The sequence below is a fragment of the Myotis nattereri genome (assembly GCF_964212035.1).
Source record: "Myotis nattereri genome assembly, chromosome: X".
In the NCBI taxonomy this organism is placed as follows: domain Eukaryota; kingdom Metazoa; phylum Chordata; class Mammalia; order Chiroptera; family Vespertilionidae; genus Myotis; species Myotis nattereri.
The window spans coordinates 114,688,044-114,707,743 of record NC_138078.1 but is presented as its reverse complement, the minus strand read 5'-3'; the positions used below and the strand labels follow the sequence as shown (position 1 = coordinate 114,707,743).

Below are 19,700 nucleotides of genomic sequence, written 5' to 3'. Positions count from 1 at the left end.
TAAATTTTAGCACAATTTAATAAATTATGCTAGAAGCAATTAGGAGATTATTCATGTAATGCATAAACATTTCAATTAATATTTTATTAATTTTTAATTTTTTAATATTTTAATTTGAAATAATCTCATACATGTAAAAAAAACTATAAAATACTACAGCATATTATATGTACCCTTCACCCAATTTCTGAGGTGTTAATAATTTAAACATAACCATTGTACAACTAACAAAATTTGGAATATATTTTTCTTATAATCTCTTTAATGTTACTTAATCCATTTACTTTGTTTTTGTTAATCTTCACCCAAGGATATTTTTCCATTGAATTTTAGAGAGAGTGAAGGGAAAGGGAGAGACACATTGATTGGTTGCCTCCTGCACATGCTCTGATAGGGACTGGGGATCAAGCCAGCAACTGAGGTACATGCCCTTGACTGGAATCGAACCTGGGACCCTTCAGTCCATGGGCTAATGCTCTATCCACTGAGCAAAACTGGCTGCAGCTTAATTCATTTACTTTTAATCTATATGTGTCTTTATATTTAAAGTGGGTTTTGTTTTTGATTCACCCTCATAATCTGTCTTTTAATTGCTACATTTATGCCACTGACTTTCAGAGTGCTTACTAGTAGAGTTAGTACCATATGAAGCGGCTGCTGGGGGCTTCTGGGGTGGGCGTGCCTTGCTGCCCTGGGACCCGCCGATGGGGTCCCCGGTGGCCGGCCTGCCCTGGATGGCGGCGCGCTGGCGGTTAATTTGCATATCACGCTGATTAGCCAATGGGAGGTATAGTGAAGGTATAGTCAATTACCATGTTTTTCTATTATTAGATAGGATGTAATTCACCAATTTAAAGTGCACAATTCATTGATTCTTAGTATATTCAGAGTTATGTAGCTATCACCGTTATTTAATTGGTAGTTTCATCATACCAAAAAGAAACCTCATAGCCTTTGTCAGTCATTCCACATCCTCACTCTCCCAGCCCCTGGCAATCACCGATATCCTTTATGTTTCTATATATTTGTACATTTCATATAATGTGTAGCCATTTGTCTCTGGCTTCTTTCACTTTGCATAATGTTTTTAAGGTTTGTACATGTTGTAATATTTATCAGTATTTCATTCCTTTTTATGACTGCATACTGTTCCATTGTATGGGTATACCACCTTTCATTTATCTGTTCACTAATTGATAGATCTTTTGTGAATTATCACTTTTTTGAGCTATTATCAATAATGCTACTATGAACATTTATGTAAAAGGTTTTTGTTAGAACATCTGTTTTCAATTATTTTTGGTATACACTGAGGTGTGAAATGGCTAGGTCATATGGTAATTCTATGTTTAATTTTTTTAAAAACTGCCAAACTGTTTTCCAAAGAAGTTGCAAAATTTTACATTCCCACTAGCAGTGAATGAGGGTGACCGTTTCTTCACATCCTTGTCAACAGCTCTTACTGTCTTTGGTTTTTATTTTAGGCTAGTGGGTGTGAAGTGGTATCTCACTGGATTTAATTTGCATGTCCTTGAAAACTAATGAAGTTAAGCTTCTTTTCCTGTGTTGGTCATTTGGATATCTTCTTTGGAGAAATGTCTACTCAGATTGTTTGCCATTTTCCAATCAGTTTGCGTGTTGTTGTTTTTATAATCTTTATTGTTGAGATTATTATAGATGTTCCCCTTAGCTCCCTTCCAGCCAGTTCCCACCCCACCCCAGGCCCTAACCACCCTATTGTTTGTGTCCATAGGTAATGCATACATGCATATAAGATCCTTGCCTAATCTCTTCCTGCACCCCCCCCACACACACACCCTCTTCCCTCTGAGTCAAACAAGCTGAAGCTGGGTCAGGGAGCCCCAAACCTATCAATAAAAGGCCCAAGACCAGGTACCAGCACCAGCCTACCTTGCTTCATAGCTGGGCATCGTTGGGGCACTTCTAAGCCCAATACAAAGAGGAGGAATCTGCAGATCTCTCTGTAACTCCTGCTGGGTGGCCCTAGACCAGCCGTAGGCAAACTACGGCCCGCGGGCTGGATCCGGCCCATTTGAAATGAATAAAACTAAAAAAAAAAAAAAAGACCGTACCCTTTTATGTAATGATGTTTACTTTGAATTTATATTAGTTGACAAAAACACTCCATCCATGCCTTTGTCCCGGCCCTCTGGTCCAGTTTAAGAACCCATTGTGGCCCTCGAGTCAAAAAGTTTGCCCACCCCTGCCCTAGACAGTGGGTAACTTTGCACCTCCCTGGAGACCCAAGAGCCAGTATACCCAGTGGTCAGTGTCAGGCCATACCAGATTACAATTCTTCACATCCATAAGTGACACAGTCAAGGGGCAGACTCAGTAAGCACCAAAGCCCCACTGAAGCAAGTCCTGCTCTATAAGGGTGCCTCATGCACAGCAGCTCTCCCACTGTAGTTGCAGCTGGTCCCTACAGCCAATTGGACTGGAGTCAGTTCCTCCCAGTGACACTAACAGCAATCAAGTTTCAACTACAAGATTGTGCACACAGCCCACAAAGGGGTCCACCTAGAGTGTCCACCTCAGGTGATTGGGGAGGCTAAGCCACTAGGCCCTATACGACACCTACTACACAAGACCACTCTATCAACTCAAGGAGACATAGGAGTTCTACCCAATACATAGAAACAAACACAGGGAAGCAGCCAAAATTCGGAGACAAAGAAACATGTCACAAATGAAAGAAATGGAAGAAAGCAATCTACTGGATATAGAGTTCAAAACATCAGTTATAAGGTTCCTCAAGAATCTTCTAGAAACCTCTGAAGAACTTAGTGAGACCTTCAAGGATCTTAATGAGAATGCCAAAAAAAAAATGAGAAAGAACCAGTGAGAAATGAAGCATACACTGACTGAAATAAAGAATAATATACAGGGATTCAACAGTAGACTAGAGGATCCTGAGAATTAAATCAACGATTTGAAATATGAGGAAGCCAAAAACACCCAACCAGAAGAGCAAAAAGCAAAAAGAATCCAAAAATATGAAGATAGTATAAGGAGCCTCTGAGACAACTTCAAGCGTACCAATATCCAAATTATGGGGGTGTCAGAAGAAGAGAGAGAGAGCAAGATATTGAAAATCTATTTGAAGAAATGACAGAAAACTTCCCCTACCTGGTGAAAGAAATAGACTTACAAGTCCAGGAAGCGAAGAGAACCCCAAACAAAAGGAATCCAAAGAGGACCACACCAAGACACATCATAATTAAAATGCCAAGGGAAAAGGACAAAGAGAGAAATCTTAAAAGCAGCAAGAGAAAAGCAGTTAGTTACCTACAAGGAAGTGCCCATTTGATTGTCAGCTGATTTCTCAACAGAAACTATGCAAGCCTGAAGGAAGAGGCAAGACATATTCAAAGTGATGAATAGCAAGAACCTACAACCAAGATTAGTCTGCCCAGCAAAGCTATCATTAAGAATTGAAGGTCAGATAAAAAGTTTCACAGACAAGAAAAAGCTAAAGGAGTTCATCACCACCAAACCAGTATTATATGAAATGTTGAAGGGTATTCTTTAAGAAGGGGAAGAAGAAGAAAAAGGTAAAGATAAAAATTATGAACAACAATGTGGCAACAAATACATGTCTATCAATAATTGATTCTAAAAATCAAATTAACAAATCTGATGAACAGAATAAATTGGTGAATGGAATATAATCGGGATATGGAAATGGAACAGGGTGATGATTCTTGAGAAAGGACAGGGCATTCATATGCAAAAGCTGCTGTACACAGCTTGGGTGGGGTTGTAAATTGGGTGGGGTGGGGTCTCTGGGAATCTCCAGGGCAGAGCAAACAGAAATGGCTGCCAGTCAGCCCTGCAACTGGGGAGGTCCCAACACAGGAACAATGATCCCTGCAAGCATCTCTGAAGAAAGCCTCCCCCAAGTTCCTGCCCTGATTCCAGAAGGTCCAGTTTCTCCTTGTATATGTCTGGGTCTCCCAGAGCCTTGCCCGCCATTGGAGCTCAGAGGAAGCGGGAGCTTGTAAGTTCAGTTCATGATGCTGGCCTTTTAAGGGGAGCAGCTGGGTCTCTATCATTCTCTATGTCACTGAGCCCGAATCTGTACTGGTTTTTACAGCCCATAGTTCTTATTGCCCAAAGGGACTTCTTTTCCCAGCTCTGGCACCCTAGGCTGGGGGTCTTGTGTGGGCCTGGGAGCCCTTGCTCCTCCAGACAGCCTCTGCAGAGACAATCTCCCTCCCAATTAAAAAAGCAGCCCACGTGGATGCCAGAGCAGCCAATTCTGCACCTCCGCACCTCCTACTAGTCTCAGTGTGCTTTCTTCTTTACTTCTCTAGTTGTAGGACTTCCATTTAGCCAGTTTTACAGTGGTTATGGATGATGGTTGTTCTGTATTTCAGTTGTAATTTTGATGTGGTTGTGAGAAGCAGCAAGTACAGGCATTTGCCTAAACCGCCATACTGGTTCTCCCAGTTTGTGTTTTTATTTATAAGGCTTCTTAATGTATACAAGTCCCTTATCTGATGTATGATTTACAGATATTTTCTCCCAGTCTGTGGGAGAAGAAGGCTGCCTCTCATTTTCATGATGGTGTTCTTTCAAGCAGAAAAGTTTTTAATTTTGATGAAGTCATATTTATCCATGTTTTCTTTTGTTGTATGTGCTTTTGATGTCATATCTAAGAAACTATTGCCAAATCATAGGTCATAAATATTTATGCCTGTTTTCATCTGGGAATTTTATAGGTTTAGTCCTTAAATTTAGATATTTGATCTATTTTAAGTTAATTTTTGTGTATAGTGTGACGGAGTGATTCAACTTCACTCTTTTGCGTCACTCTTTTGGATATTCAGTTGTCCAGCACCACTTATTGAAAAGACTATTCTTTCCTCTATTGAATTGACTTGATGCACTTATTAGAAAAGTTAATTGACCCCTAACCGGTTTGGCTCAGTGGATAGAGCATCAGCCTGCAGACTGAAGGGTCCCAGGTTCGATTCTGGTCAAGGGCATGTACCTTGGTTGCGGGTACATCCCCAGTAGGGGGTGTGTAGGAGGCAGCTGATTGATGTTTCTCTGACATCTATGTTTCTAATTCTCTGTCCCTCTCCCTTCCTCTCTGTAAAAAATCAATAAAGTATATTTTTTTAAAAAAGAAAAGTCAATCTACTTATATAAAAACCATGGGTGGTGTTCATCGCGACCACAACCACGACGGCCAAGTGGAAGGAAGTCAGTCCTGCAGGTGTTGTCTTGGCAACGGCTGCACCCTCCCCCAAGCTGTTTCCTAGAGCTGTTTCCTGTAAGGGCAGGGTTTGAGGCAGGAACCCACCCTGGGAGCATGGAGGCATATCTTTCTAAAGTGTGCAGCACCAGCACAGCCAGAGGTGAACCTGAGTGGGGGCAGCTGAAAGGCTTAGAAAACACAAAAAAGAGAATGAAAGCTGGGTCTTGGTGGGACCCTGCTTCTCTGAGAGACAGTGACCATGCCCACAGCCATGCCTTTATTTTAGAGCAGATGCTACGAGGCAAAGTAAGGGTGTAACCAAGATGTTTACAACATTCTCCTGGGTTTCAATCCTACTCAACTACATGCACCTGAACTCTATCAAGCCTACATCACTCAGGCACTTGGGGCCATGTGTTCAGACCATAGGTTCAAGCTTACAACTACAGCTGTTGGCTATAATTGTGCTGGGAGGGCCCTGCCCTCCAAGCTGGGATTTACACGTGGCAATGAGAGGAATGTGCCCTCTCATCAATCCAAGGCTTGAACCTGTCCAAAACACTGTAGCGGCTCCCCACAATAAAGTTTTAATTCTGTTTCTGTGTTAGAGCACCACCCCATATGTTGTGGCCCCACCCCATAACATAGAAACAATTTCTGGAGGATGAGGCCCAGGAATCAGGATTTTAAAAAGATTCCCAGGTGGTTCTAATGTGCAGCCAAGGTTGAGAACCACTGCTATAGATAATACTGAAAATATATCTAAACATGAAATTCTTTGTCCAAAAAATGGGCATGTTCAAAAATTAAATGAAGAAAATTTGGATATACTCGATGGAGATTTTCACACATATTTGAGTGATGATTCCATTGATTCCACAGATGATGATGAAAAGGAAAATTTTCCCATCGAATTTCTTAATAGTATTACTCCTTCTGGAATGCTGTGTCATAAATTAAAATTGAAAGTGGGTGCAATCATCGTGCTATTGAGAAATCTCAATAGTAAATGGGGTCTTTGTAATGGTACCAGATTTATTATCAAAAGATTACGACCTAACATTATCAAAACTGAAGTATTAATAGGATCTGCAGAGGGAGAGGCTGTTCTGATTCCAAGAATTAATTTGTCCCCACCTGACACTGGCCTCCCATTTAAATTGATTTGATGATGGTTTCCCATGATGCCATCATTTGTGATGACTATTAATAAATCACAAGGACAAACTCTAGACAAAGTAGGCATATTCCTACCTGAACCCGTTTTTGCACATGGCCAGTTATATGTTGCTTTCCCTCGAGTTTGAAGAGCATGTGATGTTACAGTTAAAGTTCTAAGTACTTCATCACAAGGGAAATTAGTCAAGCACTCTGTGTGTTCACTCTTAATGTGGTGTACAGGGAGATATTAGAATAAGTTTAATCACTTTATCAGTCATTGTTTGCATCACTGTTGTTTTTATATCATGTTTTTGTTGTTTTCATATCATGTTTTTGTCATTTTTATATCATGCCTCTGTTGTTATATCCTTTTGTTACTGTTTATTTATTAATAAATTTATATATTATTTTCATATACATTTTACTAATTTCCTGTCATCTCTCACACTTCTATTATAGAGAAAGGGCAAATAGCAATATTAAAATATCTCTGCTAATTAATTCTCTTTTTAAAACATATTTTTTATTGATTTTTTACAGAGAGGAAGGGAGAGGGATAGAGAGTTAGAAACATCGATGAGAGAGAAACATCAATCAGCTGCCTCCTGCACACTCCCCACTGGGGATGTGCCCACAACCAAGGTACATGCCCTTGACCGGAATCAAACCCAGGACCCTTGAGTCTGCAGGCTGATGCTCTATCCACTGAGCCAAACTGGTTAGGGCAATTAATTCCCTTTTAATGTGCATGAATTTCGTGCACCGGGCTACCAGTTGATTAAAAATGTGATGTTTTATTCCTTGACTATCAATTCTATTCCATTGATCTATATATCTATTCTAATGCCAGTATCACCTGTCTCAATTACTACAGCTTTATAACAGGTTTTGAAATCAGGAAGTGTGAAACCTTCAATATTTTTTATGATTCTTTTAGTTTTTCTGGGTTTCTTGCATTTCAATATAAATTTTAGCTCAACTTGTGTGTTTCTGCAAATATGGGAGTTGAAATTTTGATGGGGATTGCATTCAATCTGTAGATCAGTGTGGTAAATATTGCTATCAACAATAGTAAAATTTTTGATCCATGAGCATAGATGTATTTCCATTTATTTAGATCTTCTTTAATTTCTTTCAATGATGTCTTATATTTCTCAGTGTACAAGTCTTACAAATTATTTTATTAAATTCATCCCCAAGTTTTTTGTTTTCATTTTTCAATCCTCACCCAAAGATATGTTTTTCATTGAGTTTTTTAGAGTGAGAGGAAGAGGAAGGGAGAGAGAGAGAGAGAGAAAGAGAGAGAGAGAGAGAGAGAGAGAGAGAGAGAGAGATACATCAATATGCGAGAAAATTTTGAATTGGGTGCTTCCCATATGCACCTCTACTGGGAATCAAACCTGCCACCTTTTGGTGTATAGGATGACTCCAACCAACTGAGCCACTCAGCCAATGATCTATCCCTAAGTTTTTAATTATTTTTGATAATATTATAAATGAAATTTTTCTATAATTTCATTTTTGAGTTTTTTTATTACATATATCCATATTCATTAAGTTTTGAATATTATTTTTGCATATGGTAATATTATTTCTAAGAAGGTATTTTATTCCATGTTGACCCATGACTCTGAGTATATGTTCGAACATATAACAATGTGATGATAAATTTGAGTTTTATATCAATTCTAGTTTCACCAAAGAAATTCAAAGAGATTGGCTATTTCCTATGCCATTTTTAATCAGCATACTGAGGTTCTGCAAACATAATTTATATTTCACTGTGTGAGATTATATGTCAAGTCAGGAGAGCCTAAAATTTGAAAACTAATTTTTGTGAATACTGTACTATTTAATAGTCAATAGACCACACCAGAACTAGGAAACCTTAAATGTTTTAGAAAAGTGGAAGTTCTTGAAATGAAATTCTTCTCGAAGGGGAATTATGTGAGGTTTTTGGTGTGTGCTTTTTGTATTTTTTTTATACAAAAAGAATATATCACCTAAGGATATTTTCCCCATTGATTTCTAGAGAGAGTGGAAAGGAGGAAGGAGGTGGAAGAGAGAGAGAAACTTTGACGTAATAGAGACACATTGATTGGTTGCCTTCGGCACACACCTCTACTGGGGTTGGGGAACCTGCAATCGAAGGTACATGCCCTTGACCAGGAATTGAACCTGAGACCTATCAGTGGGTGGGCTGTTGCTGTAACCACTGAGCAAAATTGGCCAGGACATGTCTTTTAAATTATATGTTCAACAAATAGATATACAGAGTCAAAATGTAATTCAAAATTGGTCCCATCATTAAGGGTTAGATTTTTACAATTCCATTTCACTTCTGACTGAGAAGATGTATACATTACTAGATAAGGTACTGTCCTGGAATTTGAAGTCATTCCGTGTCTGTACCTAACTCTTTACACTTATACACTAATGTATTTCTCAAGTGCAAGATTAGTTAATGGACTTTTTTACACAATCAGCTATCTATTTTCAGTGTCAGTAACAGAGGGATTTTTATTTCTAACACATGTTATTCACAGTTAATTCCCAAAGGTGTCTGTGTGCAAATGGTTTCAACTCTTACACCCACCATACCTTGTGCTGAAATGTCAAAATAACTTATCAACATTACAAAATAATCAAGCTTACTATTTTATTAATTCATACAAACAGTATTTACCAAGTACCTACTATGTACAAGGTTCACTCCTCCTTTTCTTTTTCCCGCCTACTCCTGGACTATATAATGAGTATGAAAAGCCATGTGTAATACACAGTCTGGAATATTTGTCCCTGAAGAATTGACAGTTGAATACATATTTCTCTTCAACAGTTCATATAAGGAAAATTATACAAGGCCACATAGAAGGAAGAGGGTTGGTTTTCACTGTTCTTTTTCATCTCTGCTGCTTTTGATCACTGGAAGTATAGGTTGATTTCACTTCCCCATTTTGTTTCAAGAACTGATATTCTAAATTTCACAAAGACTTGTTCCTGTGAAATGATTATTATATTTGAAGGAACACAAAGATGATGGTATGTAAATCATGAAACACACTAGGGCTAATTCAGGTGAAAGACCATACCAAAGCCATTTGATTCTATTTTTTGGAGATTTTGAATGTGCCATAGGGTGATGTAAAGGGCAAATATGATCTTAAGGTGTGTTTATTTGGACATTTCCTTTATTTTTAAAGCATTATCTTCTTAGCTTAGTTATTTTTCATGGAATTAGAAAATGTTTTTAGAAGACTACTAAGATTTTTATATAAGTATCTGATAGTGAAATCTTTTTCATGACCAAGTGTCAGTATCTTTTACTAATGTTCCACTGAGTTTTGCACAGAATCATTGGATGCAACATGTCTAGCTATATTAAGTAGGAAAAATAAGTGTATATATCCAGAATATAGTCATTTACCAACTATTTAGCCTAAGCCACCATCTGACCATTTGACCGTCCAACCACTAGTTATGACACGCAATGACCACCAGGGGGCAGATGCTCCAACTGGTAGCTATGATGCACACTGACCACCAGGGGGCAGACACTCAATGCAGGAGCTGCCGAGCTGCAGTGACTTGGCAGCTGCAGTTCTTGGGTGGTGCACCTGGAACCAGAGAGGAGGGAGCCCAGTTCCAGGGTGCATCACCCAAGAACTGCCCTCTCGCAATCCAGAACCCCTCAGGGGATGTTGGAGAGCCAGTTTGGGCCCTATCCCCACAGGCCAGACCGAAGGACCCCATCGTTACACAATCCATGCACTGGGCCTCTAGTGTTATCCTATATAATAAAAGGGTAATATGCAAATAGATTGAATGGCAGAACAACCAAGCAACCAATCAAAGTGTAATATGCTAATGATATACTAAGGCTGCTCGACCACTTGCTATGACGTGCACTGACTAGCAGGGGGCAGACAGTCAACTGGTCGACCAGTCGTTATGATGTGCACTGACCACCAGGGAGCAGATGATTCAACTGGTAGGTTAGCTTGTTGCTGGTGTCCCGCTGATCGGGACTGAGTGAGATGAGCCAGACATGCTGTGGAGCCCTTCCACAGCCCCTTCCCAGCCCGATGGTGCACTGGTGGTGTCCCTCAGCCTTGCCTGTGCCCTCTCACAATTAGGGACCCCTTGGGGGATGTCAAAGAGCCAGTTTCAGCCTGATTCCTCAGGCCACTCCTTGGGAGGGCGCCAGACACAGGGCTCATGGCTGGCGAGCGCTGCTGTGGCAGCACAAAGCTCTCCCAGTCGGGGTTGATTGGAAGCAAGCCCATGGCAGGCACAGTGGGGCCAGGATGAGTGGGAGTGGCAGGTAGGAGTTGCAGGCGGCATTGGATTGTGAGTTTTGGCCCGATCCCCGCAGGCCACCCAGAGGGACCTCACCCATGCACGAATGCGTGCACCAGGCCCCTAGTTTATAATGGTATTAGTATTTGGGTATGTGTCTGAGTCTAGATGTAATGATGCCTTGGTTTAGTCAATAACAGCCATTGCATGCAGTGTCTATCACCAATTCCAGGCCCCCGTTTTTACTTTCCAGGTAGCTTGACCTTTTTTTCTTAAACTTAACTCCCATCAGTTAGTTTGCCATTCTTTAGCATAGCCATCTGCCATTGTTTTTCCCCACTCAGCAACTGATGCCTGTATTGTAACCAAAAAAGAGAGTGCTTGGCGCAAACTAAATTTGTGGATATTGGTGAGACTGTGATAACTATAGTACTGCAAAGTATGATATTATCTGTGGCTCCGTGCAACTCATTTTGGATTTGTGCAAGAAAGTTACTGGAGAATACAGTATTCCTGGGCCTTCTGATATGCTTCAGTAAACTAAGTGGTTAAATGACAATCAAAACATGAATATTACAAAAACTGTACCTTAGCACTACAATATTTTAACTTTGCTGCTGCCAATTTGCAAATGAAGGATCAAAGTTAATGGTAAGTTTGGCCAAAATTATTCCAGTTACCTATATTGATGGAGAATTTCTTCCTAAAATCACATTACGTGCTGTTTTTCTGCACGAAACTGTTTTCCTCTTTAGTATCCAACTTTAAGCTACATTAAGAAAATAATGAAATAAAGGAACTAATCATCACTACATTTTAATTCAAAAACTAATTTTAGGAGAAGATAAAATGGAGCCAGCTATTTAGTGATATAAACTACTAACAAGGAGATACCTTCCTCTCTGATGCACTAAGCCCCAAAAGGTTAGAGGCTGCAAAATTTTCCATCTGCAAGCTATGAGAATTTCTCTTCTCTAATACCAAAACGCTACAACTTACCAAAAATAGCTTGCTTTGCTATTTTTATTTAAATTATACCCACATGTTCATTCATGTTGTCATTTCTCTTCGCCTACCTTGCCTTAACTATGATGCAAGCTCTCAAAGGGTAAGACAATCTTCTGTTAAAATTATTTTTATAAATGTCTTACGATTATATGCTTCGGATATTTAGTAATGCTAATAACCAGGAAACTCCAGCAACATAACTTCACGAGTTTCATTTGATTTAGTGAATAACATTTAAGTAGCCTCATTATGCAATATATGGTGCTATAAAGTCAGACGGAAGAGATAGTGTAGCATTTGGTAAGGCTCGTATATAAAGGTTAATGTCCATCAGCCAGTTTTGCCTTGAATTTTTAGAAATGACGGTGTCTGTATTCATTAAAGGCTGTTTGCAGCACCTTTAAAATAGTGTTTGCTAAACCTAAATCCTTTAAAAGTGTTTTATATTTTTAATATTGTTTGCATGACCAAATGATGCATATTATGAAGTGGTAAAAGCCTCCAATGAGGAAAGCAGTTGAACAAACTGAACATTAAGTGGAGAAGAGAAGTAAATGTCCATATAAACACAGACTCTTAATTGCCTGCTCATTGAAGATATTTGTCACCTTCAGGACATTAAGAGTTAAATGTTGAATCAACCCTTTGGGGACCACACTTTTCTTTCTGACATGGAAAAAAGTAACCTTCAGTGAAAAATAAAGTCCTCAGTTGGTCATTCATCATCTCAAAGGGCATATTTTATTATAAATGTCAATTCCATAAAATTGTGTGTCCTGTAATACATAATTATGTTCAAAATTGCATTTGAAATGTATTATTAACAGTTAACAGTGAACATTCTTAAAATAGTTATTACTCTTGGCCTTAACACAAAAAGCAATAATGGAGATATTTTAGGGAGTTAAAAGCTGTAAGACTTTGGCCTCTACATAAAGCCACTGCAGGTGTGTTTCTTAATGGGATGTTAATTTCCCAGCAGGTAAGCACAAAAGATAGAGACCATGTTTTTTTTAAACTGTGTTTGGTGTGGAGAAGAAGTTGATGGCTGAAAATATGAAGGCAATGTGAAATGAGGCCGAATTGAACTTGCCCTCATGAGGATAATCCGCCTTGCTTAAGATCAAGTCAATCCTCTTGTATCCCTTTTCTCCCCTGCCACCACCACATAATAAAGAATTCCACAGAAATAAATATTAAAGTAGCATGTCAGAAATCACTAGAAAATATGGCAATAAATAATAAAGATCTGATTGTCCAAATTCAACATCCTCTCACACAAACCATCTCCTTCTAGGAGTCTTGTGTGTGTGTGTGTGTGTGTGTGAGAGAGAGAGAGAGTGAGTGTGTGTGTGTGTGTGTGTGTGTGTGTGTGTTTAATATATGTTTATTGATTTCGGAGAGGGAGAGAATAGAAACATCAGTGATGAGAGAGAATCATTAATCGGCTGCCACCTGCATGCCCCCTATTGGGGATTGAGCCTGCAACCCGGGCATGTGCCCTTGATCAGAATTGAACCCGGCACCCTTCAGTCTGCAGGCCAGCACTCTATCCACTGAGCAAAACTGACTAGGCCTAGGATTCTTGTTTTTGCTACAACATTAAGTCACCCAAACTCATAATCATGGGGTTGATTTTGACCTTGCCTTAGCCCCCCTACCTAGTGTCCCAATGTCGAAAGAACTTTGCCTCTCCATGTGTGGGCTGTGGACCACTAAACATGGGAATTAATGGTAACTTGTTTGAAATATCAAATCTCAGACCAAGAGAATCATAATTTGCGTTTTATCAAGACCCCCTTCTTATGCCCATTCAATTTTGAGGAGCTCTGCTATAGTATTTCCCTTTACACTGTCTTCGTTCCACTTTTTTTCCCCTTTCCTTTCTGGGGAAATAACTTTTTATTGTTACAACTCAATATTTAGATATATTTTGTATACAAAACATGTAATTCGATTTTACATTTTGATTAGGAATGATGGTTCTTTCATTTTAACACAAGCGTTTAGTTCATTGCTCTTTGATTTAATTATAGATATAGATATATGAAAGTTATCTTCCCTCTTTTGTGTTTGCTAATTAACCATTCTAGTCTTCCCTTTCTTCTTTTGTTTAAACTATTTTTATCTTGGATTTATTTTCTCTATGCTACTTCAGAAAATACTTTTTTGCTTTTTAATATTTACACTTAAAATTACAATAAGATTTTTAAATATATAATAACCTGAAGTTGACTGATATTTGTACCATTATTTGGGATAATCCAGTTTTACACTTCCCAGGTAATATGTGATTGTTTTTAACTTTATTGAGGAATAACTGAGAAGTATAATTATATTATATTTGAAGTGTACAACATGATAATTTGAAAAACATATGCATTGTAAAATGATTACCAAGATCAAGATAATTAACACATCCATCACCTCATATAGTTAACATAGTCAACTCTTTTTGTGTGTGTGGTGAGAATGCTTAAGATTTACTTTCAAGTATATAATACCATATTTTTAACTATAGTCTGAACTTTAGAGTCTCAGAACTTCTTCTTATAACTTAAAATGTACACCCTTTTACCTATATCACCCCATTTGCCCCTCCTTCCAGTACTGGCAACCACTGTTCTATTCTCTATTTCTATAAAATCAGCTTTTTCTTTTTTAGATTCCACATATAAGTGACACTGTACAATGCTGGTCTTTTTCTGGCTTATTTCACTTAGCATAATGCCCTCCAAACTCATCCATTTTTGCTGCAAATAGCAGGATTGCCTTTTTCTTTTCATGAGTGAATAATATTCCATTATCTTATTTTGTATAAGTGTGTGTGTGTCACATTTTTTATCAAAGGTCATTTAGGTTGTTTCTATATCTTGGCTATTGCGAATAATGTAGCAGTGAATGTGGGTGTACAGATCTCTTTGGGATCCTTATTTCAGTTTCTTTAGATATATACCCAGGAGTGCAATTAATGGGTCATATGTTAGTTCAATTTTTAATTTTTTGATAAACCACTATTCTGTTTTCCAAATGGCTTTACCATTATGCTTTCCCATCAACAGAATATAAGGCTTCCCTTTTCTCTACAGCCTCTCAACATTTGTTATCTCTTGAATTTTTTTATAATAACCAACCTAAAAGGTGTGAATTGATATCTCATTGTAGTTTTGATTTGTATTTTTACAATGATTAGTGATGTTGAACACCTTTTCATATACCTATTGATCATTTGTGTGTTCTTTGGAAAAACGTCTATTCAGGTACTTTGCCCATTTTTTTAATTTGAATTATTTGCTTCTTTATAATTGAGTTGTATGAGTTTTTATATATTTTGGATATTAACCCCTTTTCAGATATATAGCTTGATAGGTTGCCTTTTCAATTCATTGTTTTTTTTTTATCTTTGTTGTGCATAATCCTTTTTAAATTTATTTTTTCTTTATTTTTACGTAATTATTGACCTCTTTATTCATCCCTATACAATCTTCCACCTTCACCACCTCTCCCCCCCAATCACTATACTGTCCTCTGTCCATAAGTTCTTTCTCTTTTTTTGCTCAATCCCTCCCCGCTTTCCCACATCACTCTTACCTTATCAGATCTGTCTGCTTGCTCTCTATGAGTCTGTGTCTATTTTGCTTCTTAGTTCAGTTTGTTCATTAAATTCCACTTATGAGTGAAATCGTATGGTACTTGTCTTTTTCTGACTGGCTTATTTTACTTAGCATCATGTTAATTTGGCATAGTGCTACTTGTTTATTTTACAATTGGCTAGAATGTACTTTTTTCAAATTTATATCTTAATATCATTTTACCAAGTTATTGCCCCATAATGCCTATATCATTATTGTGTCTTCCTGCTTAATCATCCTATCTTCTGCCTTAAGGTTAGCCTTTCTAATGCATCCAGGCTTCTCGATTCTTCTTAAAAACCTTCAGTGGCTTTCCATTCTTTATTCAATAAACCCTTTAGGGCTGACACTCAAGACCTTATAAAATGTGATTCCGTTCTCTCCCTCCATCCCTATCTCCAACTGCTCATCTATATATATAATTTAGCTTTACAATTTTCTCTCCTCTTTGCTTTGGTTCAAGCTGCTCCTTCCATGTGGAACAAACTTCCCAACAGCGCTGTTGAAATCCTCTCCCTCTTTTAAGGCCCATATTGAATACCACTTCCCATAAATACCCTTTTCTGGTTCATTCACTTATTGAGAAAACATGTACTTATCATATACTATTTGCCCACCTTCTTCTAGTTACTGAGGATAAAGCAATGAACAAAACAGCCACAGCCTCATGGAGCTTATATTGTACTGGGAGAAAAGAGGAAATAAACAGTATATAAGTAAAACAGGTTATATGTTAGGTGGTGATAAGTACTAGGGAGAAACATAAAGGAAGATAAAGGGCATAGAGACAGCTAGGAATGAAGAGTATCCTCCAACTGAATACCTTTCCCCCCTTTGAATAACCAGAGTACTTATTTTCGTTTACAACGTGATTATTTGTGTACTTGTCCTATTTTATCTCTTATATTCAAAGCTCCTTGAGAGCAAGAACTGCATCTTACTCATTTTTGTATCTCTTGCAGCTTCTGGGGCAGCATTCAGTAAATAATGGTTAAAATGAATCAAATGATGGAAATAAATGAAATAGAAGTTTAATAGAAGGGAGAGACTGATAGAGTGGTTGGTTAGGGAGGGCTCCTTGGAAGATATTTAATTTGGGTAAAGCCTTGACATATGGGTGGTGTGGGGAGTAAGAATGATCTGAGTAAGTCATTTTGATGTATCTGTTCTTGAAAAACTAAAAACCATTGCTTTATAAATTAAGATTAATGTTGTGTGTAATTTTCTTTACTTTTAAAACCAGTATTTCAGAAGGGCCGAGCAATAGACACTGGAGAAGTTGACATTGGTGCACAGGTCATGCAGACCATTCCTCCTGGCTTATTCTGGCGTTTCCAGATTACTATCCACCATCCAATATATCTGAAATTCAATATTTCTTTAGCCAAGGACTCTCTGCTGGGAATTTATGGCAGAAGAAACATTCCACCTACACATACCCAGGTATTTGATATTACAGGTATTTCTTGACCCTTTTAAAGGGTGCTGGGATGACTAGTTTGGGGATTGTGACCTGCAACATGTGTGGGAGTCAAAGGTAAAGGCAGAAATCTTTGCAATGAGCAACATCCAGAATAATCACACTAAAGCGAATGAAAAAAAATGCCATTAAGAAATAAGGAATCATATTCAGCATAGCAGATTCAGAAAAGGGAGTTTAATAAAGTATCCTTGAAACTTGAATCCTGTTTCCTGGAACAGGATGACCATGAGCCTTCCCAACCCCCTCATCTTACTTCTATGGTGCCCACACCCCCTTTTGGTGGTTCCGTGCACCCATGATCCCCTGTCCAGATGAAGGAATGCATATGAATAATGGAAATGAGTCAAAAGGTAGGTTTTGTCTTACAAGTAGAAAAGTTTCCTTGTTAGTGTTAATAATAACTCAAATATGTAAAACCTCTATGGTTTACAATGCCCTTCTATAAACTGTAGCTACCTAATTTCTCTCATTCTGTTTTCCTTATCTCTTTCTCACATGAACCCATTTGGGACCCTGTTCCATCTAAGAAGTAGCATAAGGAATCATAGCCATCTGGGACTTGCTTTGTTTTCAGAAGATATAACTGTAGTTCAAACCTTCCCTTCTGGGTCAGACTAGGCAGGGGATTAGAATGCCATTCAAATCTGACTATTGAAAATGTTCAAGGACACATGTGCCATGTGCTTATCCACTGATTAGGAATAAAAAGGAGAGTGTCCTTTGAATATTTAAATATGCTACTACAAAAATAGTAAATTATGATTAATGTTTTCAAAGTTTGACTGTTTACTCATTTGTTTTTAAAAAATGTATAAAACTCTTTAATTTGTAGGGAAGGTCATGGTAACATTTCTGAAGGGAATGTGTGGTTTCAACTGTCTTCTATAAGACAGTATGGTAAAATATCAAGATTCTCTTGCACAATACTAAACAAAATATATTTCTATTTCTTGGTTTATTTATTTTTAAAGGACTATTTTGAATACTCCAAAACTGAGAGGTTTATAACATTTATAAGTGTAGTGGGGCTTTTCCCCTCGGAATTAATAATATTCTTTTGGGCTTAAATGTATTTAAAAATTAATAACTTCATCTTCCTCTTTGCCTGCCTCCAAAGCAAAGAAGTATGAAATAGGGCAATGAAGTTAGAGATGTCTGTCAGTCAAGAAGTAAAAGCAGAGGCTCATATTTGTGTTCATATTTGTTCCAGTTTGATTTTGTAAAGCTAATGGATGGAAAGCAACTGGTGAAGCAAGACTCCAAGGGCTCTGATGATAGCCAGCATTCCCCTCGGAACCTGATCTTAACCTCACTGCAGGAGACAGGCTTCATAGAGTACATGGACCAAGGGCCTTGGTATCTGGCATTTTACAATGATGGCAAAAAGATGGAACAAGTATTTGTGTTAACTACAGCAATTGGTAAGCTGCCTTGGCTATTATTTTGAATTGACAGTATAACTCTAGAAAGACACAATCAGTGATTAAAGTAATACAGATGTTATTTAAGCTTATTATTCATTCTGCCTTAAACTCCTTATTCAGGATAGGTCACTATGAGAAAGGCTTATATTGTTGTTGTCATTAATGTTGTTTCAATGCTGATTAAGAGTTTTTAAAAGGTCCATTATTTGCTGCTATTTTAAGATATTTGCCATACACTGTTTTGTATGTTTTCAATAGAAATAATTACCTGGATGACATTGTTACTGAGGCTACATAAGACAACTTCGGTGAAGAAGGGTCCAAGCAGGGGAACCTCAGTTAGTTCAAGACCTATTAAAAACAAATAAGCACCTTTTAAAATGGAAAAACTTGCATCAGTCCAGTTCTTTACAATGACTGATTCTAGAACCAACCTTTAAGGTTTCAAAATGCAACCTGACAGTACTTAAAGAAGAGTCTGAAAGAATAATAACTTGGGTCATTTAAAGCCATTTCTTTTAGAATTTTTTCATTTCAAAATCATCACAATGTCTCTTTTGGTGTTCTCAGGGTCCTTTAAAACATGTTCTTTTTAATACAATGTCTTCACCCACTCTTATTCACAGTTCACCCTAGTTAGTCAGAGACAACTCACTCTTGTCATTTTTTTTTGGTGAATGCATTCCCCTTGACCCTTTGTGTGAATAAAGCTGAGCTTTTTAGCAATTTTAGAGCCCTGAGGATAAACAACTCATTGACACAGTATTTTATTGTGTGAATTTTCCTAAAATACTCGTCTGTTAAAAGAAGAGAAAATGTTTTGCAGCTGTCAGTTTTCTATACAGCTCTCACCATTTATCCTTTAGTTAATCTGTTCAACCATATGTTTAGGAAGATGTATTGACTGTTAATAGATATACCATCTGCTCTTTATAACAATTATGTTCTATTTTTACTCTATGCTGAAGACCTTGAGTCAGTAGAAAATGGTATTCCATCCATAAGTTTATCAAAAACTTTCTTCTAAAGTAATCAGAAAGGTAGTAAAAATGCACTAATTATTTTTCCCCTATTGAAATACTTTACTAGTCTACGGCCATACCACCCTGAACGCGCCCAATCTCGTCTGAAATACTTTACTGATTTTATATCTTCAAAAGAAAAAGTGTTTGTTAAATTGGAAAAAATATTTTCAGTCATGACACTGTTTTGCCACTCATGGACTCGTTGGGGCAGATTCAACAGACACAGAATTTAGATGATATTTTTCTATCCAGGCCCAATTTTGATAAGGCAATTGACAATGAGTTATGAGATCTAAAATACTTGTGAAGATTTTTCTCTCTTCCAGATATCCTTGCCCCTAAGCTTAAATTAAAATACCAGCCAAACTATTTACCTTTTAAAAAGTCAAGAGATCCAGAGACATGCTTGTAGGTTTTTTTTTCTATCCCTTACTTCCTCCC

The 19,700-nt window shown here is 37.7% G+C and overlaps 1 protein-coding gene across 1 annotated transcript in view; it reads left to right on the top strand.

Annotated features, from left to right (window-relative positions):
- The window catches only part of TENM1 (teneurin transmembrane protein 1), a 934,848-nt gene that overhangs the window by 641,685 nt on the left and 273,463 nt on the right, over window positions 1–19,700 (top strand). Inside the window, exons 10-11 of the mRNA XM_081115196.1 lie at window positions 16,571–16,770; window positions 18,021–18,231. Coding sequence (XP_080971322.1) covers window positions 16,571–16,770; window positions 18,021–18,231 — 411 coding nt within the window. The remainder of the gene's footprint in view (window positions 1–16,570; window positions 16,771–18,020; window positions 18,232–19,700) is intronic.